The 27,607-nt window shown below is 37.5% G+C and overlaps 1 protein-coding gene across 1 annotated transcript in view; it reads left to right on the plus strand.

The window, feature by feature from the left end:
* Positions 1 to 23,457, plus strand: part of LOC100027754 (guanylate cyclase 2G-like) — a 77,558-nt gene extending 54,101 nt beyond the window's left edge. Inside the window, exons 18-22 of the mRNA XM_007479021.3 lie at positions 2,601 to 2,775; positions 14,202 to 14,300; positions 15,794 to 15,885; positions 17,794 to 17,895; positions 22,843 to 23,457. Of these exons, the coding sequence (XP_007479083.2) occupies positions 2,601 to 2,775; positions 14,202 to 14,300; positions 15,794 to 15,885; positions 17,794 to 17,895; positions 22,843 to 22,869 (495 nt within the window). The 3' untranslated portion in view covers positions 22,870 to 23,457. The remainder of the gene's footprint in view (positions 1 to 2,600; positions 2,776 to 14,201; positions 14,301 to 15,793; positions 15,886 to 17,793; positions 17,896 to 22,842) is intronic.
* Positions 23,458 to 27,607: the final 4,150 nt, after the last annotated feature.

The following is a 27,607-nucleotide window of genomic DNA, read 5'->3' on the forward strand; positions in this document are numbered from 1 at the left end:
GTATCTTCTTAAACATTGTTTTTTAAAAACCATACCTTCTGTCTTAGAATCTATCCTAAGATACTAAGCAAGACAGAAGATACTAAGTATGAATTCTAAAACAGAAGAACAACAATTGTGGTTAAATGACTTGCCTAGGGTAACACAGCTAGGAAGTGCCTGAGACAATATTTGAACCCAGGTCCTCCCCACTCCAGGCTTGGCTTTCTATCTACTATTATAAAGCTGACCCTGCTCTTAAACATTCTTAACTATTGACTCCCCATTATCTATGCAAGTGAAAATAAACTATGGAGTTTTCCCCTCAGATCATTTTTATTCAGCTTTGAAAAACACTGTTCTATTTTTAATTTATTAGATATTTCTTTCTAATCATATTTGTCTTATAGCAATATTAAAATCAGTTTTACAGTCCCTGAAGTACACATCATTTAATTGGAGAGGTGGCCTATTAACTGGCTGACTTTTGCATACCAGATAAAGTGATGTTCTTCCTTCTATATCTTAAATCTCATTCAATCTGTTTTACCTCCCTTCCTACCTCAAATCCTTCATCCCATTAAAGCTCATCTTTTAATTGTAAGGTTTTGATTGAGTTTCTTTAAACTCCCTAAGAAGGATCCCATTTTAAGCTGTTATTAGTCAAGGAATCCTTTGGTATAAATAAAGAACTCAAAAGTAAATTGTTATAAGAGAGTGAGGGAAAGAACCAGAAGGTATAAAGCATTTGAGAGATGGGGGAGAGAAAAAATGAATATGGGGAGACAAGGAATCTGAGTAAATTAGTCTTAATATTCTGCTTAAAGATTAATGCTACAGGAAAGGTGCTAAATGAAAAAGGAGCATCAACTTAAGATTTGAAACTCAATGGATCCTCTACCAAGCACATAATCTATGTGCAGATAATTGGCAATTGTCCACATTCTCACTATGCATGTGTATCTGTAACTGTAACATGAACTATGGAGTGTTCAGCCACTTGTGCTGAATTATTTTTGAAGAGTTCCTTACCTATTTTGGTCACAAGTGGAAAGCCTTTTTGCTTTATTTATTTGTTTTTAAACTCTTCCTTTCCCTTTTAGAATCCATACTGGTTATTGGTTTCAAGGCAAAAGAGGGGTAAGAGGTAGGCAATAGGGCTTAAGTGGCTTGACCAGAGTCACCTGGTGAGGAAATATCTGAGGTCACATTTGAACCTGGGGCCTCTTATCTACAGGCCCGGCCCTCAATCCACTAAGCCACCTAGCAGCGCTCAGCCTATTTACATTAAAGAAAAATATGTATTTCCTAAGAAGATATGAGACTTTTTCTGAGGTACTTTTTTAAGTTAAGAAGAAAAAAAAAGTTAAAAAAAATTTCTTGGAAAAAAAAGGCAAGTTTGGGTTTTTTCTTTTCTTTCTTTTTTTTTATGTCTAAGACCAAATATGAACTTTTAGTTCAACTTAAAACTGTAGCAATAGATGAGGAAGAAGGAATGGTCTTATCAATTCAATTTTTTTAAATGGAATAAAAATTACCAAGTATTTGCTGATTAGCTAAGATATAGTTAGCTTTGTGTTAGGCATCCTTAGGGATATAAGCAATAGACATGGTGCCTTTCCTGGAACAGTTTACATTCTGCTTGAAGACCTAAGATTAACTAAAAAATAATAGTGTCAGAAGGTAACTTAGAAGATAGATGGTACAACCTCATTCACAGTGTTGGAGTCTCTGGCACATGGCTATTAGACCCTCTGATTAAATGTCTTCAGTGACAAGGGAACTCTTCCTTTATAGGAGTGTAATCATTAGGAAGTTCTCTTATACTGAACATATATCTTCTCTAAGTAATTTCTACCTCATATTCCCTTTATTGACAACTTTTTGTGCTGCTTCCCAAGTAATCTTTTTGACACACATATCTAATTATGCCACTCATCTGATCAAAATCCATCATTGATTTGTGCTATCTAGTCAATATTAAATAGAATGAAGACGCTTTAATTTTGCTTTCAAGGTCCTCAACAATTTGACCTAAACAATATCTTTCTAGCCCTGTTTCATGGTAATCCCCTGTATCCATCCTTCTCTTTGGCTGAACTACTCAATGTTTCCTGATATCATTCATACCTTTATACATTCTGTTCTCTGCCCCAAACCTTCAACATCTGAAATATATTGGGTCACACTCATCACCACTCATTCACATCCTTTTCCTCATTAAAAGCCTAGCTCAGATGCATTTCCTTCATAAAATCTTTCCTAATCCTCACAATTCAAAATAATCTTTCATTTCTTGAGCTTCTTAGATTCCATTTGACCTCTCTTACTCTCATTTTAGTGTATGCTTTATGCCCTCTATTTCAGTTGAAATTCTTTGAGTATAGGGACAGTATCATTTTCATGTATGTATTCTCAGTTCTTAACACAGTATGTTGAAAGATAATTATCTTCTCTAGTTGAGACCTTAGATTATATGTCTAGAAAAAGAATGGGTTGGATTAGTTCAATTATTTCAGGAGAAAGGAAGATTTTTTTTGGTGGGGGACATCATTCAATTTCTGATTTCCCATTTACAAGGGTAAAAAACATGCTGTTTAAGTTGTTAAACTCATTTTCAGGTTGAAACCATTGGGGATGCCTATATGGTGGCAAGTGGCCTTCCCCTTCGCAATGGAATCCAACATGTAGAGGAAATTGCTACAATGTCACTGCATTTCCTCAGTGTTGTGGTCCATTTCAAGATTGGACACAAGCCAGAAGAAAAATTGAAGCTCCGGATTGGCCTACATACAGGTACATATCATAAAACACTACAACTTTCACAACTTTCACAATGCCAATTTATTTCTGTGAGTCTCCACTTTTAGGATTATATTTCAGTGACATTCCTCAAAGCTATTAGTTTGCCTAACACATATACACACACACACACACACACAACACAAGTAATAAAAAAAACTTGCACATAGAGTGAATGCTTTGAATTATGGGATTTTAAAAGCAGAACTGCACTTTTAACAATTTTTTTTACAATCATGTAGTCAAATTCTTTTGTTTACAAGATGGGAAAACCAAGATTCTGGAAAACTGAAGTCATTAATTTATGGTCACATAGCTGATTAATGGTACTATTTTAGACTACCCAATGCTGGATGATTTAACTCTTTTGATAATATCAATATCAAGATAAAGTGGGAAAAGTCCCTTATTTCACTGGATGGATTTACTGTGGCAAACTTAATGTGAAGGATTCAGACAAGAGTCATACAGGAAGGGCAAGCATGAAGGAGTTAATAGGGTTTTGTTTTTTTTACTTTTTAAAAAATTATTTTACTTATTTTATCTTTTTTTTTTACCTTTATGTAGTTCTAATTGTGAGAAATATTTTCTTATCTTAACCCAAAATCTGACTATGCAACTTCTACCTATTGGTTCTGGTTCTGCTTTCTGGGGTCAACCAAAAAAAATAATGATCATCCTCAGTGTCATCCTCCTCCTCCTCCTGCTTTTCCTTCTACCTCCTCCCCTTCTTCCTTGTCCTCCTCTTCCTTATCATCCAATGGATTTATGATCTTAACTATGTGATTATTCCTTCCAACAATGCTATGTATAGTCCCTTCATGCTTGCCCATCCAATGAAATGAGGGACTTTTTCACTTTTTCTTGATATTGAGCACAAAAGCTATCCATGAGTTTAACTTATCCCTTGTTCTTAATTTGTGACTAACCTTTTCCATTGATGTATTGACATCCTTTAGACTGCTTCTCCTTCATAAATTCTTATTTGTGATATAGTACAATTTCATTATATCCAGCATACTCTTTTCTGTTGCCCTTTGAGTGGTCCCCAATTTCAATTCTTTGGATTCTATACTATTCTATGACTTGTAGTCATACAACATCACCAAGAGAATATTGAAATTACAAAGATGAGTTCTGTTTCAAAGAAAAGCTTGGGGTCTTTCAGTGGACATGGCAGATGCTCAAATGGACGTGACAATTCTTTCTTTGACCTAATACATGTCCATTTTCAATTACTTATTTTGAGTTACAACCATTCTTTTAGTCAACCATCTTCACAAACTTTGAGTCATTCTTGACTTTTTTTCTCTTTCCCACCTACCACCCCCAATCAACTACTAAATTTTGTTCATTTCACTTCTATATTATCTTTCACATCTATTTATTCTTTCAACTTACATGGTCACAACCTTAGTATAAGATCTATCACCTCTTGTCTGGGTGACTGCAATAGTCTGATAACTGGTCTTCATGTCTCCTGTCTTTCCCTTTAACAATATAGCATCTGCATAGCTGCTAAATTGATATTCCTAAAGTGTAGGCCTGGCATATTATGTTCCTGCTCAAGAAACTATAGTAGTTCTCTGTTGCATCCAGGATTAGAATACAAATTCTTTTGCCATTTAAAGTCTTTCACAATTTGGTTATAGCTTCCTATTCCAGAATTATTTCCCATTTACCTAGCCTGAATATATCCCAAACTAACCTCCTTGCTATTTTCTGTACATTACTTTGTTTCCCCCATGCTTGGAGTACTCTCCTTCCTTACTTTTTCTTCTCAGAATCCCTATTGCTATTCCATACGCAGCTTAAATGCTGCTTATATGGTGTTTTTTTTTCTTCTCAATTCCTAATATTGCTAGTGCTATCCCATCTACGTGTAATCTGATATTTATTTTATATATTTTGGATTTACCTAACTATGTATATTTATATACATGGTTATATATATACAGTTATATATATGAATATACAGTAAATGGAAACTCATAAAGCATAAAGGAATTGATCATTTACATTTATGCTTTTATAGCTCTTGTGTTTGATATCTTCATCTTCTCCAAAGTTACCTATGATCTCTTAATTGTCAAAACCAATAGCCTTTACTCAATCCCCATATTTCTTGACCTTTTGACAACATATGTCATTGTTGATCATCTTTCTCAATTCTCTCTCCTCTCTATTTTGTTGTTGTTATTGTTCCACTGTTGCCTCCTGGTTCTCTTCCTGTTTGTCCAACCACTCTCTCTCATCCAGCTTTGCTAGTTCTTCATTAATATCATGCCTACTATCCATGCCTCCATATTTCCAGTGATTTCATCAGCTTCCATAGCTTCAATTATCATGTCTATGCGGATGATTTCCAGATCTATAGGTCTAGCATTAAGCTTGATCTTAAGCCTCTGTTATGGATATATCAGATGAAACCAAAGGGAAATCTCAAATCTATTATGTCCAAACAGTACTCATTTTATCCCCTCTCCCAACCTACTTTTTTCCTCTTTTCTTTTTTCTTCTGGGAGACTCTGCAGAGCTCTAATGATAAGCTGCATATTGGCACCTATGCTGCATTTATTTCCTTAATGATATTTTTGCAAATATATATCATGAGCACTGCAACACCAGGGGACCAAATGCATCACAAAATTATATTTCTTATATCTTCAAATGTACAGGAAAGTCAATTCAACCAACTTTTTAAGTTCCCTTTCCAAGAAGATCCTGCAAGCTATCTCTTCATTTAATTTCAACTTCCTTCTTTTTTCATTTGTATCATATTAAGATTATGATTCAGTTCATTTAATACTATGTATCATCACTGGTCATTAAAAGTATCCTATAGTAACAATAGCTAAGTTAAAATTTATAGATGACTTGGAAACTGTATGGTTTTCAGCATTCTTTTCTCCTTTTTCTTCTGCCACACTACAACTATCATTATATAAGCAGAAACAGGTCATGCAAGACTGAGAGTAATTTTGTCTTTGCTTTGTATCACAGATTACCAGGGCTAAAGAATTCATCAAAAGGGAGGCCTTTTGGTGAGGAAACTCTCTGTTTTTAGCTTGGTTTATCTTAGATAGGAAATAAACACAGAAAATAAATAGCTTGTTGCCAAAAACTTATTTGAAACCTTTCTAACATGATACAAGCTCCCCAAATTGGTGTCCTAAACGTGTAACATTTAGAACCCATGGCTGTCGGCATGACTTTGTTGAGAAGAGAAGATCCTTTTCCCTGTTACCATTCCTCACATTCTTCACATTTGTATTAGACCTTCCCCTTCCTATTCCTTATTTTCTTCTATTCTTCCTGCTGCTTTACTCTCTAGAATTACCAATACCACCATTGTTAACAAACTACCCTCATATTCTGGATCTCATCCTCTCAAGCTTTCCATTTCTTTGTATTTACAAAAGCCCGACTCTCTTGGAATCTCTTATGTCTCTGGTCACCAAAGCTGGTTGCTTTTTTTTCCTCTCATGTTCTTAGTAGACTATGCCAGAGTTACACTACAGCTTGCATCCCACTGCTATTTCCAGTCCTTCTTACTGCTAATACCAAGTAATCTCTTCTCTCTTTAGGTTCACCCCATCTGTCCTCATTATCTGGTTTGGATCTTTATTGCTACAATCTACCTAGTTCCAGATTAGACTTATTTCTTAAGAATTGCAGTACCTGCCTGACAATCTTCTCCATCTTATTTCCTGCACTCATAGTTTAGGTACTTCAATTTATGCATTAAAGACCCCTTGAAAACTCTGACTTTCCAGTTTATCAATCCTATCAATTCTGACGACCTTCATGTTCACTCTAATTTAGGTACCCATGAGGTTTATCATAATTAGATATTATCTGAAATTATGATGCCTCTATTATCTTGAACTCTGAAATTACATTATCTGATTATAATTTACTGATCTTTTATCTTTCCTTCTTCCTTAAGTTTCCTAAATCTATTCTTCATCCTCATCGTTAGCTCTAATTCCCCTCTTTCCCCCTATTCAACTAATCTGTCATCTTTGATTTGCTTTACTTCCAGACTTGACCAGTTCTGTGATATTAACTAGGTCGCCTTGAATTTCTTTCTTTCATCTTAAATGCTGCTAATCCGTAACCATCCATATTCCCTGCTCAAACTTCTAGATGAAGCCACATAACCAGGCTAACTGTATTACAGAATCTCAGGGCTGGAAGGATCTCAGGTGCCATCTAATTCAACATATATCTGTATAAAAATACCTTCTACATCAGTGATGGCAAATCTATGGCAAGGGAACCTAAGATGGCATGCAGAGCACTCTCTGTGGTCACTTGGCCACCCTCCCCACACCCCCACAGTTTGTTACTAGAAAGGCAGAGGGACTTGGGTAGAGATGCTCCCCTCCCTACTCTACTATGCCTGATGACATTTTTTTCATTCCCTCTGCCCCTCTGCTTAGCAGCCAAATGGGAATGTTTCTTCCCTCCTCAGTGTGGGGTAAGGGGAGACAGGGCATACCCAGCACTTGGTTTGGGGGGTGGGGCAAAGCCTGGCACTGTATCTCTAAAAGGTTCACCATCACTGTTCTACAGTATGCCTGAAAATTGATTGTCCAGGCCTTGCTGAAAGAGCTTCATTAGAAAAGGAGTACATTATTACTACCACCACCTGAAATAGTCCATTCAACTTTTAAATACCTCTTGTTGTGAAGAAAACAGGTTTTGTTTTTTTTCTTTTCCGCAAGTCAAAATCCACTTCTTTGCAATGGATAGGATCTATTACTCCTAATTTTGCCCTCAGGTACAAGCAGAATAAATCTATAACTTTTTTCATTTGATAATACTTCAGATGCTTAGAAACAGCTTTCATGTTCCTTTTTTGCTAAGCCTTTTCTTATTCATGCTAAATATCCTTACTTCTTTCCATTGATTTTCATGCAACTTGGTTCTGAGAACTTTTGCTAACCCAGATGGTGATACTCTATAAGTTATATAAATATCATCTCTAAGATATATTGCTTATGACTAAACACAATATTCTAGATGTTTGATTGACCAGGGCAGAGTGCAAATGGACTGTCTTTCTAGCTATGAACATTATGTTTCTCAAAACTGCTTTTATTGGCTGCCATCTTTTTTAGATGAACTGCCTTGTGGTCAATTCTCCTTTATTTTTTATTTGTGATACTGATTATTTCAACTCAAGTACAGAATTTTACAATGGTCCCCACTGAATTTCATCCCACTCTATTTGGCACAATGCTCTAACATTTTAGAATCCCAAACTTTGACCTTCATGTGCATGTGAGCCGTGCCCTTTCCCCAGACGGGGAGGGAGGAAATGCTCCCATTGAACCACTGGGAAGACTGGTGTATGATGTGAAAAATGTTCTCAGGTGCAAGTGGAGAGGGGGAAGGGATCAGCCCTTTCATGCCATTGGTTTGCAACATGGCTCTAACCTATCCAGACTTCTTGAGTTCTGAATCTATCATCCATTCTGTACACTATCCCTTCCAGTCTTCTAGTACCTACAAAAATCAATAAGCATCTCATTTCTACTTTTATTCAAGAAAATAACAAATTTGTTAAATAGCATAGATATTTATCTAATTTATTGGAGACCACATCCCAGATAAACATTAAATGATTAGTGACTAATCTTTGGGTCTGGATAGTTTCAAATCTATTGAATTGCTCTATAATGTGGCATAGACCCCTCCATTTTTAAAAAACAAACAAACAATATTATCACCAGATGGTGTGACTAGTCACTTACCTAGGTCTGTTCACTAAAAGGAGCAGGCATGGAGAGGTACCACACTCACCCTGCTAGTGGACTAGCAAAAAAAAAAAAAGGATTGACACCCTATCCCCAATCACAGGAAAGTCTCTACCTCTTTATATGCAGCTTGATCATTTCTTTGGTTTAAGGGTCATAGTTGAAGTTAGTTCTCTTAATAAGAATAATTCTATATCCTAAAGCCAATGGGAAACTCTTTCATGAATCTTATTTTTGTTTCTAAGTCCATTGATATGGCCATTCCTTAAAGGTGTAGAACAACAATACAAAACTTAAATAGAAATGGATCTCTGCAAACTGCATATTGAATTGGAAAAATCACAAATTAACACTATTTATATGGTATTGTATTTTTATTTCATTAAATTTTTCACGTTAATCTGTTTCTGTCCACATTCAGAAGTTTAGCCTGCCAATAGAAGGACTGTAGCTGGAATCTTGACCCCTTTAGTATAGACAAAAAAATACAGGAAGACTACTTAGTATTTGGGAACAGGTCTGGTTTAGTTTTTACTTATAGGCATAGAATTGTGTGAAGGAAATTATTTAGAAGACCTTGATCAGGACAGAATCTAAGTTCTGGTGCCCCCTGGGGTCAGCAGGAAAGCCAGCAATTAGGGTGGGGGATGACAACGAAGCAGAGAGAATGTCCCCTGGATGGCCCTAGAGAAGGAGGAAGGGCCAACAGTTGGTCCATGGGCATGACATGTAAAAGTGAGTGGACTGAAGAAGGTTTGAGAAACCCAGGGAGAAGGACACCTCACTCTCTTTCTGGATTTCCACAATAGAGGTAAGACAGCCAAACTGCTGTTATGGTAAGAGATAGACCTTAGCCAGCCAAATGGAGAATCAGTTCTAATCAGGCTAATCAACCTTAAGGGAAATATATCTATATTTCCTCTCTCCCTCATCTCTCATTCTATTAACAAATATTCATTATTCTAGCCATACGCCTTTCTTTCCTAATAGAATCAAGAACTGAGGAACAAAATTATAAATGAATTTAATTAAAGATTAGTCATTAGTGGTTTTTAATGATATTGTCTTCTTTTCCTTCCTATTTCCTTTAAGTACCCTGTCTATCATAATGTTTAAGTTTCAAGATGGTAGAGAACTAGATCTCTTCTCTTTTGTTTCCTCCAATTGGTGGTCAAATTTAGATATTTCCATTTCTTTGTTTACTTCTATAGTAATGGAAGAGGAATCAGCAGAGGAAAGGCATTATAGCAGCAGAATAAACTTTGTTAATTGCTTTGCTAATATTAGTGAAAATCTATATTTACAGCTTCCCTTGATCTACCAGTTTAACAACCCTATCATAAAAGGAAATGTATTTTGGCATTATTGATTCTTGATGGAAGTACAATGTGTTTTTATAATCATCTCTTCCTTTTTGAGGTATTTGCTAGCCATCCTTATAATACGATGTTCTAATTTTTAATGAACAATCAAAATAATTGATGTATAGTTTGAAAGCTCCATTTACTATCTGTTTTGAGAACTGTTAAAACATTTACCCTTCTGCAATCTTGCAGTACCTTTCCTATGCTCCAAATAAGATAATAGGGAAAAAAAAAACTTTTAAAGTTAATTGGCAATAGTTCTGTGAACACATCAGCTAGTTTTTTTAATATCATAAAATGTAGTTAACTGGACTGGATGTCACAGACTTCTCAGAGGTTGGCAGATACTCTTTTACTATCTCCATTCTTATCTTAGATTATTCAGTCATTTTTCAGTCATGTCCAACTCTTTGTGACCCCATTTGGGATTTCTTAGCAAAGATCCTAGAATGGTCTGTCATTTCCTTCTCTAGTTCACTTTACAGATGAGGAACCTGAAGCAAACAGGGTTAAGTGACTTGACCAGAATTACACAGCTAATTAAGTTACTAAGGCCAAATTTGAATTCAGGAAGACGAGTCTTCCCATCCTCAAACTTGACACTCTATCCACTGAGCAACCTAGCTGCCTCCAAGTCTTATCTTTGATATTAACTCCCTATTTGTCATTTAAATGTTGTTCTTTCTGATCCAAAGATCATTCTTCTATCCCTTCTTTATTTCCCTTCATTTCTTCCAAATAGGTAATACAAACAAAAACCTTCCCAACCCCCCTATGACTTTTCTTGCCAGCAATAGCTACATCTGGATTTTAACATTCCTATATATTCTTTCTTCATTACCTGTCTTTGCTTCCATTTTCTGCATATGATTAAAAAAAACCCTTACTTTCCATCTTAGAATCAATACTCTGTGTTGGTTCTAAAGCAGAAGAGTGGTAAGGGCTAGGCAATGGGAGTTAAGTGACTTGGCCAGGGTCACATAGCTATGAAGTGTCTGAGGCCAGATTTTAATGTAGGACCTTCCATCTTTAGACCTGGCTCTTAATCCACTGAGCCACTCAGCTGACCCCTTCCGTATATGATTTTTAAGACATAGAGAATCTGAATTAATTTCAATTATTTTGTAACTTCTCTATGTATCTAAGTCATTCTTTTCAAACAACTTTCCCTTCCCTTCCTTATCGGAATTGTTCCTCTTTGTGTCTTCAGAATTGGTTACTGTCCTTCCCTTTTGATCTGGCACAGAATTTTCATCCATAGGATCTCATTTATCCTTTCCTAGCATATTTTTAAACCTTTTATCTAGGAAGTTAAGGTAGATTACAAATTCTGCTGGGATTTTAGCTCCTCTGTCATCTATTTTGAAGATGAAGTGGTTATTTGCTCCCAAATTCTCAATAATTTCTATTCTAGTAATGAGTTCCTTCATGGAGGGCAGAAGAAAATCTGAAATGGGAATTCTATCAAACATCCAGATATTTGAGGTCCCTCTAATTATTACTATATCATGTCTCCATGCCAGGTTTCTGATATACTTTTTAAACTCATCTAGTTCTTCTTTTTGTCTAATTGGTTTATAGTTTACTCCAAAAACAATATTGTCTCCACTGATCTTTACCTAACACTCACCATTCTTCTTTCCTATAGATTACTGTATTTGCATGAATAAAAGAATGCAATTTTAGATTGCCTTTTGTTTTTCCTGTCTTTTTTTAAAAATAAGGTCTATCATTGCAGAACCATATCCAACTAATGAATCTCATCCTACAAATCTAAATGATATATATATGGGGTCAGATATGCCTCCTTGCATTAGGATTAGAAGTTACTCTTGGGGGCAGCTGGGTTGCTCAGTGTATTAAGAGCCAGTCCTGGGTTGAAATCTGGCCTCAGACACTTCCTAGCTTTGTGACCCTGGGCAAGTTACTTAACCCCCATTGCCTAGCCCTTACCACTCTTCTGCCTTGGAACCAATACACAGTATTGATTCAAAGATGGAAGGTATTTAAAAAAAAAGAGGTTCCTCTTGCTTGTCATCCACCTTTTATACATTTGCCTATAGACCTATGAGGCCCTGGGCTTCATTATCATATTCATTCTTGGATTATTGTCCACTTCAGATTTTTATATAAATGCAGTATTTATCTAAGTATCTTGTCTCAGACACTTACTAGCAGTATGACCTTGGGCAAGTCACTTAACCCTGGTTACTTTAGTTTCTTCACCTGTAAAATGAACGGGAGAAGGAAATAGCAAACTACTTAAGTATTTTTGCCAAGAAAATTCCAAATGGTGTCAAAAGAGTTAGATAAGACTGAAATGACTGAACAACAATAAAAATTTCTTTAAAAGGACTCCAATGTGAAAACAAAGGAAAAGGATCTGAGGAAGTAGAGAATGCCTGACCTGTGTCAAGAAGGCAGAGGGTTAAAGGAGTGTCACACAGAGGGAAAAGGGAAAAAAATATCCCTGACTACTTTGAGCTAAGGATAGATATGATGTGACTGTCTCTTGTGGACTACTCTGTGTAGGTAGTCCTATTATTCTTTTTACATTAAAGCTACTCCCTATGGCTTGGCAAATATACAGACAGTTTTCTCCCTTTCTTTTCAGTTTAAAGTCCTTTTGATTAGATGCACAAAATTTCAGGCAAAAATGTACTTCTAGCAGCTCTTGTTGAGTATGCATCATCTCTAACCAGAAGCCTGTCATGTCTCTGTTTTAGAACAATGGTCCAGAAATCCAAACCCTGCTTTCTGGCATTATCTTCCTAACTTTCTATTCATTTTCTAAATATGCCTTTCTTTTCTGAATTCATTGCCTTTGATTTGAATTTGTGATAAAAAAAATTAAAATTACCTACCACCTTTGCCTTCAAGATCTCTGGTCTCTTACCTAAGCCTTGTAATAGTCAGCAAAGCTTTTTGGGTTCTTCCTGTTGGTATCACTTAGGCCTAAACAAATGACCATAAATGGGTGGTAGGCATTTAGCCTTGGGGTGTTTTCTGTCATGTCAAGAATACAAACTGGAGGAAGACTTTTCTGTTGTTTCTCTATTCTCTATGCTTAACAGAAGAACAAAGAACTGGACCCTTAGCCAAGAGCAGCCAACCGCCCCTACTTGTCTCATTTTTCTGGATCACCTGTAGTTTGACCTTTTCTGGATGATCTCTCACCTAAGAGTATCTGTGGATTTGCTTGATCATTCTTTGGAGAATAAGCAACTACATTCTCTTCAGGGCATCCAGCTTTCTACTCAAGAGGAAGAGCTTCATTATCTATTGCTCAGCTTACAGTGTTCAGTGGTCCTCCTCTTTCTTCCTTTTTGTGTCTTCTTGACATCCATCCAAGATAAGAATTTTCCTGTCTCTACAAATATTTTTTCTTTGTTTTTATATCTAAGCCTTTTTTGAGAACTTCTCCTTCTCCTAGATTACCTGCCAAGGGAAAAGGTAATTCTCAAATCCCCTTACTTTCTATTCAGGGAAAGTCATTGTCTTGCAAAACTTAAGTATAAAAATCATTCACTTATCCATGGCAGAAATACAAACATGCTTTCTAAACAGCTTACTGTATACAGTTCCTCCTGCTAGAAGTGAGATCTTCAATATTTGTCCTTCTTACTTGTAGCTCTACTTGATGTAGGCTGGCTTAGATATATGTATGAAGGCTATTAATAGTAAAGTTGGAAGGGACCTTAGAGACCATCCAATCTTCTGAATGCCCAGAACAGGAAACTATTGCTCAGAGCAGATTCAGCTTCCTCTAGGTAATACATATGGTAAATGGCAAAGCCAGAATTTGAACCTAAATCCTCTAACTCCATATCCAGAAATATTTTTTTAAATCCTTGCCTTCTGTTACATATCAGTTCTAAGACAGAAGTGTGGTCAGGGTTGGGCAATCAGAGTTAAGTGACTTGTCTAGGGTCACACAGTTAAGAAGTATCTGAGGTCAAATTTGGACCCAGGTCCTTCTGATTCCAATCCCTGGTGCTCTATCCGCTTGTGTCACCTAGTTGTACCTTTGTAGTTTTAAAGTATTATGCAAGTGGATTTTATTATTATTGTTATTATCCTGCAGTCAGGTGACAAACATTTGTTAAATGCTTACTATGTTCTGGTGATACTTTTGGAAATTCTGATGACTAAAAATCCCTATTGCTTACATCCCTGCCAGATTTCTTAGACAAATGATTATGTTTGTGTGCCCTCTGGTACTGGAAATATTATCATAGTTTGTAGTCTCCTGACCTTGATTCATCAAGGCCTTGCTTACTCTTTTCTTCAGGTCCTGTAGTTGCTGGTGTTGTGGGGATCACAATGCCCAGGTACTGCCTGTTTGGAGACACTGTGAACATGGCATCCAGGATGGAAAGCAACAGCCTCCGTGGGTATCCTTTATATCTGGCTTCTAAGTCTGATACCCTTTCAGGTCTTTGATCTTTAAACAGAAATTATTTTTAGAAGACCCATTTGCATTTTTGTCTCCTTCTTTTCCCCCAGAGAAATAAAGAAGGTTACACTATCCTTATCAAATATCACTGATCAAATGGCTTTCCAGATATCCTATTGTGCAAAATGCTTTTAACCATTGGTCTCTTCCTTCAGAGAGTTTGCATTCTAAAGAAACAACAAAGTCATCATGCTGACACATAATAAAAGGAAGAATGAAAAGTTTTGGAAAACCAGGGGTATGGACTTGATCTCTGAGGTCTCTTTCAGATAGAACATTCTAGGATTCCAGGCTTCCATTAGAGAAAACGCCAAGGAAAAAGAAATTATTTTACTCTATTGGGATTTCAGAAATTAAAGAGGCTTTGAATGAGTGGTTAATTTATGAACTGGAAAAGTGGAAGATTTTTTTAGAAATTTGACATGTACAGAATTTAGGTTTAATATATATTTGTCAGGATACTGTCTCTTGAAGTTAAAAAAAAAGTTTTGTTTTTTAAACTGAGTTTCTCTCTATAGCTCAATAGGAATCCAGACCTCTATAGCTAAAAGGGACCTTACAGGGTATAGTCCAACCCTATCATTATATAGAGGACAAAACAGGTTAGGAGAGAAGGATTATATAATTAGTGGTAGAGCTAGGATCAGAACCCCCAAGGAACTCCTTTTTATTCTCTTGCTTTTCCCACATGAAAACAAATCTCCACCCCCTCCCCCTGACCTCATTGTAGCTTTCACCCAACCAAATCCAAACCCCAGACTCTGACCTACCTCCTTCCCTTGTAAGTAAAGGTTTGCAGAATAGCTTCTCAGTGTGTATACAACATATTGATGACTCAGAAGTAAGCTCATTTGTACTTCTAGTTACCAGAGATAATCATGAATAAAACATGCTTACTTTGGCACAGGAGTTGGTCAGCCTTTCTTCCTACTGAAATCTGAGGAGGTTCATTCATTTCCATTCTGAAAAAGATACCTATTTGCATTGCCGCTATGGCCCTTCTCTTTCTATGTTGGCCAGATGAGGAACAGGGGAATTCCAGCTAGTGGTCAAAAGCCTCTGGCCAAAAGTTCTGCCTCAGGCAGGGATGTTGCATGGTCATTTTTTTTAACCCTTACTTTTTGTCTTAGTGTCGATACTAAGTATTGGTTCCAAGGCAGAAAAGCAGTAAGGGCTAAGCAATTGGGGTTAAGTGACTTGTCTAGAGTCAAATAGCTAGGAAATATCTGAGGCCATATTTGAACACTACTTCCTGTCTCCAGGCCTAGTGCTCTAATCATTGAGCCACCCAGCTGCCCCATCATTTACTTTGTAAAAGGCTATATCAATCTGAGATCCCAAACAATATGTTTTGTCCTCTCTGAAGCAGACCTTCTTCATGGAAAAGTCGGTACCACAGCAATAACTGGGCTCCTCTTCTGTTATAGCTCTCCGGATTCATGTTTCTCAGACAACTGCCAGTGCCCTGAGATCAGTAGGAGGGTACGTCCTGCAGGAACGAGGTACCATTAAAGTAAAGGTAATGATGGAGGGCACCATCGTCTATGTAATTGGCTTTCTAGAGACCAAAAATAAATCTTTGCTCTAATATGTGGAGACCTGTTGACTGTCTTTTCCCATCCATTATCTTCCATCAGCACTGGGGAGGGAGTGCTTTCATAGGCTCAATTAACAATAAGATCAGGGTTAGGAATTTCTATATTAAACTTTTTCTGACTTAATGAAATGGGGGGGTCAATATGGGAGAATTCAAGAAGGGCTAGAGAGAGTTTCCTCCCCCCACTAGCCCAATACAAGGAAATCCCATCCTTATGAGGCCATTATTTTATGTTAATCATTTTACTCTTTCTTGGAAATAGATCTGAGAAAGGTGGAATAGGAAGACATTAACACCACAAAGTGAATAAGATTACCTAATCACCATCTTCCAATACTAGACTATATGGGAGAATAGCAAGGGAGTGGAGTAGGATGGAGAGGTCAAAGGTTTTTTTTTTTAACCAATTAATTAACAAAAACAAACAAACCCTTACCTACTGCCTTAGAATGGACATTAAGTATACATTCCATCCATTCTAAGGTAGAAGAGCAGTAAGGGCTAGACAACTGGTGGTATATGATTTAACTAGGGTCATACAGCTAAGGAAAGTCTTAGCTCAGATTTAAGTCCAGGACTTCACATCTCTAGACCTGGTTTTCTGTCCCCTGAGCCACCTAGCTGCTCCTCTAATTAATTTCAGAAAACAGTTATACAAGGTTCCCCCCCTCCCCTTAAAATTCTAGTAGTTAGCAGCAGTGAGGTTTTCATTTTTAAATAACACCAGTACCATATATGGTTGTTTTACAGTTTGTAAAGCAATATTCTTTATCTAGTTTGATTTTTTTGAACAGCCTTGTGAGGTAGGTATCACAGGCATTATTATATTCATTAATAGATGAGGAAACTAAAATTCAAAATGGTTAAATAATGTCACATAACTAATATCCAAGGTAGAATTTGAACCCATGCTTTTTATACTTTGTCTACTAGATTTTGCATGTGCTCTGTGCAATTGAGATTTCAAACAAAGGGGGGAAAAGGAGGCTAGAGAGATGGGATGAAGGGGAAGAGACTCACTACCTCAAATCACTATTCTTAAGGCAAAGTTTCTTAAACTGGTGACCACAGATAGTTTTAAGAGAGAGCAATGAAGTTGGATGGGGAAAAATTAAATTTTTATTTTTTACTAAAATGTGACTTTTCTCTCATTTAAAGAAACAGTATGCTCTCATCCCCTTTCAAATAACTAAATGTCTTTGAAAATATACAATCTTGATATCATAAGACATGAATCTAAGTTCTAGTTTTGACATTTCCCAGCTGTTTGACCTCAGACAGGGGACTATTGCATCATGTAATTACCATCTGTAGGGTTATAGTGAGGAAAATATTCTGTACATTCTATAAAATGCTTCAAATGTGATTTTTGTAATTATAGATATTGTTATTATCTATGATGCCTACAAAACCCTACAGAAATAATAATAATAGTTGCTAGTATTTAGCTCTTTAAGGTCTGCAAAGTGCTGTACATATGTTCTCATTTGTTCTTTACAACAACCCTATGAAGTAGGTGCTATCCTTATCCCCATTTTACAAATAAGGAAACTAAATAGAAGATAGATTAAGTGATCTGTCCCATGTTACACAGCTGTCTGTGTAAGAGACTGAGGCAGGATTTGAACTAAAGTCTCCTGGACTCCAAGTCCTGTATTTACATCCACTGCATCACCTTCCTTAAAGAGATGCCACTTGCCCTCCTCCCCAAACCATTAGGCATCAGAAGTCCGAAAGCTCACGGACTGTAGCCCCCAAACCTCATTGACTCATCTGACTCATTGAACATATGGACATTATAACTAAGCTTCTAACAACTGATTTTGACAGGGCAAGGGAGAACAAACTACCTATTGGCTAAAAGGAAAGGTTGGATTTGCCATGTCCCTGCCAGAGTTCATTGAAGAGAACGAGTCCCAGGAACCTTTACAAGTAAGTCTCTTTCCTTTCAGGATCCCGGTATGTCTCTCTTTATGGAGACCAAAATGGAGACTGGCATTTATTGAGCAAGGGCTTTCCTTCTGTGTTGTGCCCTGATCCTTCGGATGTCTGATGAAGCTTCTGGTGCCCTTCTAAGAAGGACATCATTATGTAAACAAATGCTGAACTTCACTTAGACATAGTAAAAAAATTAAATATTTGTTCCCATCCAAGTTCATGGCTTTCTCTTGAATCTGCCTGTGGCCACCAGGGTTAAGAAGCCCTGCATGATTTGAGATAGTGAGTTTCTTCCCCTTCATCCCATCTATGTAGCCTCCCTTTCCCACCTCTGTTTGAGATCCCAGTTGCACAAAGCAAATGCAAAAAGCTCATTTAAGTTGAGGTGTATGGCATAGAAAGTTACAAGTGTCTTTCCTTGGGGACAAGAGAAGGGCTTTGGCTCTGTACCCCTCATGCTTTCAGTTCTTCTCTGTCATTCAGCCTCCTCAGCCACCAGATGTTTCCAGTCCATTAGCTCAAGAATTTACACTGATGAATAATCTAGTACTAGAGGAGGAGAAAGGGAGAGACCAGAATAAGTTTTATCCATAGAATCTTCTGCCTGTCTTTTCTTGATAGACAGAAAAGTATTTGAATAATAATTATACCCCTTGTTTTCATGGGTGCTTCTCTCTTAAAGCCCACATTTATTTCCCTTATCTGTGGATCAGCCCTCAAAGAAGCAGAAGCCTAAGAGCTTCAATTCCCTTTTCAGAAAAGTCCCCTACATGTTCAGAGGCCCCCAATCCACTAATGCGTATGTTTTCATCTGAAATACAAGTGGCAGAAAATTAGTGCAAAACTGAGAAGATCAATAGCCAATATATGAAAATATTTATTAAGAAGCTCCTCTTGTCTTGACCATTGATCTAAATTAATCAACCAACTAGTGCTTATTAAGCATTTACTAGGGTGGCAGGCTCTGGGGATACAAGCAAAAAGAATTCAACAATACCCATTACTTCCTATGTTATTAAAATATAAATGTAGAAGCGGTTAGGTAGCACAGTAGATAGAGTGCCAAGCCTGTAGTCAGGAGGTCCTGGGTTCAAATCAAAACTTAAGCCTGACTGCCTACTCCTTACAGCTATTATATAATTTAATTGATACTAAGACAAAGGGTAATGCTTTTAATGTAAATGCAAAGAAGACAAAATAAAAATAATACAAAGTCATTAAATGAAAGATAATTTGAGAGGAAGGGCATTAGAAACTAAGGGGATCATGTAAAACTTCAAGTAGAAGATGGTGCTTGAGCCCTATCTTGAAGAAAGGGAGGAATTCTGTGAGGCAGAGTAAAGCTTCCTCAGAGGGGAGAGAAGCTTTAAGGTAGGAAGATAGAGACAGGATAGAAGTTTTAGATACCACGAAGGGGATGACGGAATCAAATTAGAGATATGAGGTGGCAGGAGTGAGTCTTTATTAATTTTCCATGAGCCACAGCTAAGCTCTGATCAAAGGACCCTTCCAAAGGCTTTTACCAGTCCAGAGATCCACATTTAATACCACACAGGTCAGAGAGGTGATAGAGAAAGATTAAAGATGGAGCTTGGCCAGAGGCCAAGCTCCTGCCAGGACAGCCATCAGCTAGCCTGAAAGAGAGAGAGAGAGAGGCGGAGCTTGCTGGGCTACATATACCCTTTGATATGCAAATATACACAGTACATAGGGATGATCCTCATTGGTTAATGACAAGGCATAGGTGTGGTTTCTCTTAACCAGGCGAGCACAAAGAAACCTGTTTTCCTGCCTAACCTGGGGGAAGCTGGGGTCAAGGGTCAGAGGTCTTCCCAGCCATGTGCAATACTGAGCATGCTCAAGACTGAGCATGCTCTCTTTTAAGGCAATCTGCACTTACCAACTGTTCCCCTTGCCTGTAGCTAGGGGTGGACTGCTACACAGAGGTATAGAAGAGACACATTCCAGGCATAGGAAATAGCTCATGAAAAGAGCTGGAGATGGGAGATAGAGTGTTCTGCATGATGAATAGAGAAAAATCCCACTTGATTAGATAGTAGAATGTATGAAGACTAATGGGCAATGAGACTGGAAAGATGGGTTGGGACCAGATTAAAAAGTGAATATTTTATTCTAGAGGCAATAAGGAGCAACTGTAGTTTATTTGCTGAGTAGGGGACTGACATGGTCAATATTTCATTCTAAAATTAATTCTAAGTTCTCACTTTTTTGCTTAGCTTTTTCTACTCAAAGGACAAAGAAAATATTCATTTCCTACAATCCTACATGGGTTTTTAAATTCATTCCTAGAAGAATCCACCTCCCCCTGCCGCAGCATCACTAGAAGCACCAGGAGTAATTACCTTTTGACGCTATGAATATTTTTTCTCTTTATTATAGGGAATAATATTCAATGCCATGTTCCATCTAGCCATGTGTGCAACAGATTTATTAAACTATGGACTTTTTATTTTCTATTCATTGCCTACAGCTCCCTTGTTCCCACCTTTCCCCAAACATTTTACATTTCATTGCTCCTGAATGTGACTGGAATACTGCAATTGGTAGAACTAGCTTTTGCTTCTAAGCCCTATTGGTCTCAGGTACTAGTACCAAGCATGACTGGAAAGCTCTTAACTCTTCTGGGCACAGAACCATACTTGGGGAGACAATTTTGAGATATGCAAGGAAATGTATTAAACAACTTTTACAAAAAGATTCACTGGAAACCTTTGGTTATTTTATATCCCATGGGATTTGAAGTTGATTTCAATATTTTCAAATGGATAGTGAAACTAAAACTAGAAACAAATTCCAATGTAAAAAAAAAATCTACCTCCTGCGAAGTCTCTGGAATTTCTTTTTACCTTTGTTTGTTTTGAAGGCAGGGGGATGGGTTATCTGAAGCAAATCTCCAGTTCCATATGGTAAGCATTTTAATAAATATTCACTCACACTCTCTTTCATATTACCAAACTATGCTTGGCATTTCTACCTGGAAGGCCGTCTTAGGCATCTTAAGTTCAGTATCTCAAAGATAAAACTGATTTTTTCTACAAACTTACACTACTCTTTACTATTTCTGTGGAAGGTACCACCAAGTTTCAGTGGGAAAAATGCTAAACTTGGATTGTCAGTATCTAAATTTGAATCCTGGCCCCCATACTTTTGTGAACTGTGTGTCTGTAGGGACATTGCTTATCTTTTGGGGGTATTATTTTTTTCTTTTGTAAAACAAAAGAGTTGAACCTTTAAGGTTTCCTTCTAATTCTATTAAACAACCACTCTTACCTTCTGTCTTAGAAGCTGTACCAAGTATGGGTTCTAAGGCTAAAGATTGGTAAGGGTTAGGCAATTGAGGTTTAAGTGCCTTGCTCAGAATCATACAACTAGGAAGTATATGAGACCAAATTTGAACCCAAGACCTAGGCCTGACTTTCTATTCAGTGAGCAACCTATTTTCCCCAACTCTATTTTGATGATCCATCCAGTCACCCATTTCATCACCTCAGAGTTATCATCTGCTATTTCTTCTTCCTCATCTCCTGTGCCTAATCAGTTGTGACATCTTATCTCGTCTGTCTCTATAACTTCTCTTCCCTCTGTCTCTTTCTGTCCACACAGGTATCTCTTTGGTTCACTTCCTGGCCTAAATCGCCTCTCTCACCTGGCCTATTGTGATAATATCCTAATTGGTCTTCCTACTTCCAAACTCTCCTTTCTCCAGTCCATCATTCATACAACTGCCAAATGGATCTTCTAAGAATAGCTTTTACCATGTTGATCCCTTGTTGGAAGGGCCAAAGGCCACCTATTGGCTTGTTAACTTGGAAATAAATACACAACTTCCAAGTAGTCAGAAAACCCACTCTTTAATCAGAAGAAAGGGATAGGCTTATCATTTGGTCATTACACAGAGTCAAAAGCTAAATACCATACAAAACCAAAGGCTCTGGGACTCTGGAAACCATGTCCCTGGGACAAGGCACCATACTAGATGCTCTCTCCACCCTAGGAGAAAAACACACTAAATGCTTTCTACCAAGAGATACCGAGCCAGAGAGTCTCTTTATACCCTTTCGGGAAGTCTACAGTGATTAACCACAAACAGGTGTATAAACCTCTTTGCAGTCAATAGCTATGGTATTAGGGAACAGTCAGCTGTAACAAATTAGAGGCAAAGGTCAAACTCGGGAGCTGGGCTTCCTGAGAGGAAACTTTTACCCAATGGAGAAGCCTTTCAAAACAAACAGGTGCTTAAATTTCAAACAAAATAGGTGTGCTTAGTACTGGGGTTTCTCAAAGTGCAGAGGTAAACTGAGTCACACAAGTATTCACATTGACAAACTCTAGAGTAGAATACAAGCTCCTTTGTTTAGAGTTTAGGACCCTGCATAATTTGGCTCCAAACTTTTTTTTTCCCCAGACTGATTTCACATTCCCACTCCCACTCCCCCCATCCCATACTTCTTTCCAGTCAACATCAGTTACTTGTAAATCCTGTACATGACATTTCCCATGTCTGCAATGTAAACTTATCTAAGGGTGAAGAACAAGGGCTATCTCCCATTCTTAGAATCCTTTCCTTCATCTTTACCTCTTGGAATCCCTCATTCCCTTCAAGACTTAGCTCAGGTACCATTTCTTACATGAGTTTTTTTCCTAATATGATACATCCTTTCAATAGTGCTCTTACACTTCTCTAGAACATATTCTATTATATGTAGTTTACACTTATTTACTTTAGGTTGGATGTATATATAACAATCACCTAAAGGTCAAGGATTGTATTGTCTATGCCTTTGTAGACCCAGTACCTTGCATATGATAAGTACGTAAACATTTCTTGAATGCATTAAGTGAATGAATCTCAGGTTTCTATGACAATTCTGTTTTTTCCATGAGTCATTGTTAATAACTTTCTCTTTATTATTGTTCCAGGAGCTTCTCCTTACCAGAGATCCTTAGGAAAGAAAAATAGAGGCCACCTAGAAAAGCTTGGAAGGAAACCTCTATAAGAACATGCCTTCTCTTTTGGATCAGCCCATTGATGGATTCTATCCAAGGGATGTATCCTTGGACCTCAATCCCCACCCAGTTTCCCTCACTTTGCATCAAAACAATAGATATTCAGAATCAGTAGGATGATTGTCTTGAGCTTCATTGCTTTCAGGAACTAAAGGAGCAAGACCTGTACCTGATGACCTTTAGTGGTTTTTGTCTCTGTCCAATCTTGGCCCCCCCCCCTCCTTTTTTTTTTTGCTTAGGAAACCAAGGTGAGGTAAGTAGAGCATTAGACTAGGAAATAGTAAACCTAGGCTTAAATCCCAATCCTGCTACTAACCATCTCTGTGGCCTTCAGTAACTGACTTCCTTTCTCTAGGTCTCACTTTGCTTAATTGTAAAATAATAGTTCAACTAGAGCATTTGATCTCTAAAGTGTCTTTCACTTCTAATATTCTGTGGTTCTGCTGTTTCAAAACTCATAAGGACAAGAGCATATATAAGAAATTAAACCAAATAATTTAAATGAAATACATACAGAGGTATATTTATTTACAACATAATACACACACACACACACACACATATATATAGGTATATTTGTGTGAAACAAAAAAACTCTGGTTTGGGAGCTAGGGGATGTGGGTTTGAATTCTGGTTCTATTGCCTGTTACCACTATGATCTTAGGCAAATCATTTCTCTTCTTTGGGACTCAGCTTCTTCATCTGTAAAATGGCTGATGGGACTGGACTAATGCCTTCTTAGGTCCTTGCCAGTTCTAAACTTATGAGGCTATGATCCTGTGTCTGCATATACAAAATATAAAGCAAGACAATTTCTAAATATCTTATAGCTAATAAGCAAGATTTGAGCTCTTCAGTAAAGCAATATTCCTTAGACATTGTGGCACCTCTAATTGCTTAGCAGTGATTTCTAGGCTAAAGCAGTTGGTGCTCATGTTGTCTTCTTCCTTTGGATGCAATGGAAAAGATCAGAGGAGTATAGTCGGGTGGCAAATGAAGAGGTGAATAAACTGGGTTCCCTCCTTAAATGCAGGTTCTGGGAAGAACTTTCCACCCTTCAATCAGAGAGAAAGTTCTAAAGGCAAAGGGTACTGATATGATGATATGGTATGAGTTCCACCATCCAGGGATGAATTAAAACATGCGTGTTAAAATGCAGGAGGGCAGGAAATAGAAGGGAATAAATCAGAAGAGAGGACTGATTTGCTTTAAACTTTTAAAAATAATTTCTATCCAGCACTACCTTATTGTAAAATAGGTTTTGTCAGAGTGTGTGAGACAGTAGGAAATTTCCCAGATCTCTTCACTCTTTCAAGGTTTAGAAATATTTTCCATTCTTCACTCTGGGGGTTGGAAGAAAAATAATCCCCACCCCCATCTCCTTCTTAACCTCTCAGATCTCATCATTGTCACAGCTTGGGGAGAAGGATTTATATCTGGACAACTCAATTACTTTCAGGAACACACCTTCCCCTATTGAGGTGTGCTATCTTTGGCAGAAATGGAGAAAAGAAAATGTATGTCTACTCTGTAGAGGCTATTCCCTATTCCTTTTCATACTTTCATTTTTCCACCCCTATATTCAGGGGTAGTAATCCCCCTAACTCTTCCTTTTTCTCCTTACCCCTCTTCTCCCTGCCCCTCCAGTAATTTATCAGCTGACCAAGGTTAATGAATATCTCCTGCCAGATATTTCCATCCCTTTGGCTTATGAATGACATTGAACCAAATCTGGAGGAGGGAGGGAGAAGGAAAAGAGCAGAGTCTCCCTTTGCTCAGGTGGGAATGTGGGAAACTCTGGTTAGGTTCTCTGAATGAAAGCCATAGTCTAGGAGTGCTACAAATCCTTGAATGCTTCTAAGTCTTAGAATCACCTTGGAGTTCATACACTAAGTTCAGGGGTTCTTAAAATTGTTTCTCTTATGGATCCCTTTGACCATTTGGTGAAGTCTGTGAATCCCCTTTTCAAAATAAGGTTTTTAAATGCATAAAACAAACTACTTTGGTTTACCATTTCGATTGAAATGCAGTCATGAAAATATTTTCAAGAAACAAATTCCTGGACCTCCTGAAACATATCCATGGAAAAGAGAACAATGGACCCCAGGTGAAGACCCCCTGATTTAGTCTAATTTCCTCATATTATGAATGGAGAAATTAAAGCCTGACTAGAGAGAGAAACCAACTGGAATTACCCAGCTAGTTCACTGAGTCTGAGGCAAAACTTAAAGTCTGGAGGTACTTGATATATTTTTATAAAGATTTAAGGCGTCAGGAATAGAGGTAACCACAGAGTGCTTAGTATGTTCCACGATCTGAGACTTGGAAGGGTCAAGGTCTAGTCTATTCCTGAACATGAATCCTCTTTACAGCTTCCCTAACAAGCTGCCATTTAACCTCAGCCTGAAAACTTTAAGTGAAGGGAACCTTCCAAAGCAGTCTATTCTATTTTTGATAGGTCTTATTAATAGAAATTGCTTATTTTATGTAAAACTTTACTTTGCTTTTCTATAATTTCTACCCATTGCTTCTAGTTTTGCTATCTGGGATCAAACCAAATGAGTCTAATTCCTATTACATGGGAAAATCCTTATAACAAATGGATGGCTCTAAGCCCCTAAATCATCTGTTTTCCAGATTAACCATTCCTAGTTCCCTTCCCTGATGCTGGTACAGATGTGGTCACGAACTCTTTCACTGTTCTGATTGAAAATTTATGGATCTTCTCTGGTTTATCTAGATCTATTCTCAAACAATTCACCCAGTTGAATATAAAAATGGAGATTTGAACCCCAGGCTTGGTTTTTATCCATTTAGATGCCTATTGTCAGAAGGCAGAAGATTGGTAAGGGGTAGGTAATGAAGGTCAAGTGACTTGCCCAGGGTCACACAGCCGGGAAGTGTCTGAGGTCAAATTTGAACCTAGGACCTCCTGTCTCTAGGCCTGGCTCTCAATCCACTGAGCCACTGAGCTGCCTTCCTCCAGAGAGGGTGGTTTTTTGGAATCTCAAATTGGGCCAAAGAATTGCAGGGAGTTGAAATTCTCTCCTAAATCCAGAAACTGAACTGTTTGGAGAAGACACCATGAAGATGCCTCCAGACCACAAGCTGCATGATCAAGAATGAACTTTGGGGGAGGTCGATGGAACATTTTTTGTATGTATACTTTCATGCCAAAGGGGACTGCCCCCTAACTGGCTTTTTGTCAATGCATCTAGCAATTATTGGTTTTGTTCTTTTTTTCCTCTTATCCTCAAATTATCGTAATCTTTAAGTTGATTATGTTTTCATGATCCTTTTGGGGAAACTGGTTTCCCAATAACAATCAAATGGGGAAATATAAAAAATGGAGATTTGAACCCCCGACTTCAATTTCCAGAAGTCCTTGATACTTCCCAGAATTCCCTATAATCTCACCTGGATGAGGTCACAAATTATTATTTAAAGGGTTCTCCGCCTACTTCATGCTCTCTCTTCTTCCGCTTCTAAGCACACATGTCTCTCTACCTGGCAAGCAAGATGTAGAGTAAGTGGCTGTGAATGGGCTAATATGCCCTAGGCACCTGCTTTTCTTATTTTGTATTTCTTTATCCTTGATTTCTAATAATCTTTAATAAACCTCTAAAATTATAATTCTTTTAGTAGAGAAACTAGTTTAACTGTTACATGAATACAGTACTCTAACTAGATTGGTCTGATTAATCTACTTCTTCTTTGGAGTGGGGAGTTTTGTTAATCCAATAAATTTGCCAGGAGTCAGATAATCTACTAACATCCTTTAATTCCTCATCTAACCTTTTCCTAAATATCTCATTCAGTACATGCTCGTCTCAGCCCCAAATAGCGTTGTTGTTCAAACTCTGTAGCCTCCCTCGCAGTTTTCTCAGCAAAGATGCAGGAGTGAGTGGTATGCCATTTCCTTCTCCAGCTCATTTTACAGGTGAGGAAACTGAGACAAATAGGATTAAGTGTCTTGCTCACTGTCACACAGATAGTAAGTGTCTGAGTTTGTATTTGAATTCACACCTTCCCAATTCCAGACCTGATGCTCTTATCCACTGCTTACAACTATCTAAATTCTTTATATGAACAACTAACTAGTCCCTTTATATTCTCATGTCCTAGTGATTGCAGCCTATTTTAGACATAGGTTTCCTAACACTCCTAAGAGTCCCCCCTGAAAACATCTATCATCAACCTGCCAACAGACAGCTATTTTCTACCATCAAGGAAAGAGAATCAGAGCATTAAAAGGGCATCAAGTCCGACACTCTCATTTTAAAGATGAGGAAATAGAGAATTTCAGTAATTTGCCCAGGGTCACACAGCAAGTGAGTGATTGAAGCAGACTTTGACCCCATATCTTTGTAATTTCAGCTGGGGTCTATCCACAACACTGCATTGCTTCTAACTGCTCTGTTGAGTTGTTTCTAATTCACTTAAAATCTGACTACCCCAGAATATATAAAAAGGTAACAAAATCTAAATAGGACCAATCCTGTATAAAATAAAGTACCAAACAGTAGAGAAGAAAGTGAAGAACTCAGTTACGTTATTGAGTATCTTTGAAAACTAGAGTAAGCCATGTTATCTCTTTGGTTCCCTGTTTTTTCCTCTGGAAATTATCTCTAAAGTACTTTCTAGCTCAAAAACTCCTTTTAAACATCCTTTCCAATCT

This window comes from Monodelphis domestica, chromosome 1 (genome assembly GCF_027887165.1).
Source record: "Monodelphis domestica isolate mMonDom1 chromosome 1, mMonDom1.pri, whole genome shotgun sequence".
In the NCBI taxonomy this organism is placed as follows: Eukaryota; Metazoa; Chordata; class Mammalia; order Didelphimorphia; family Didelphidae; genus Monodelphis; species Monodelphis domestica.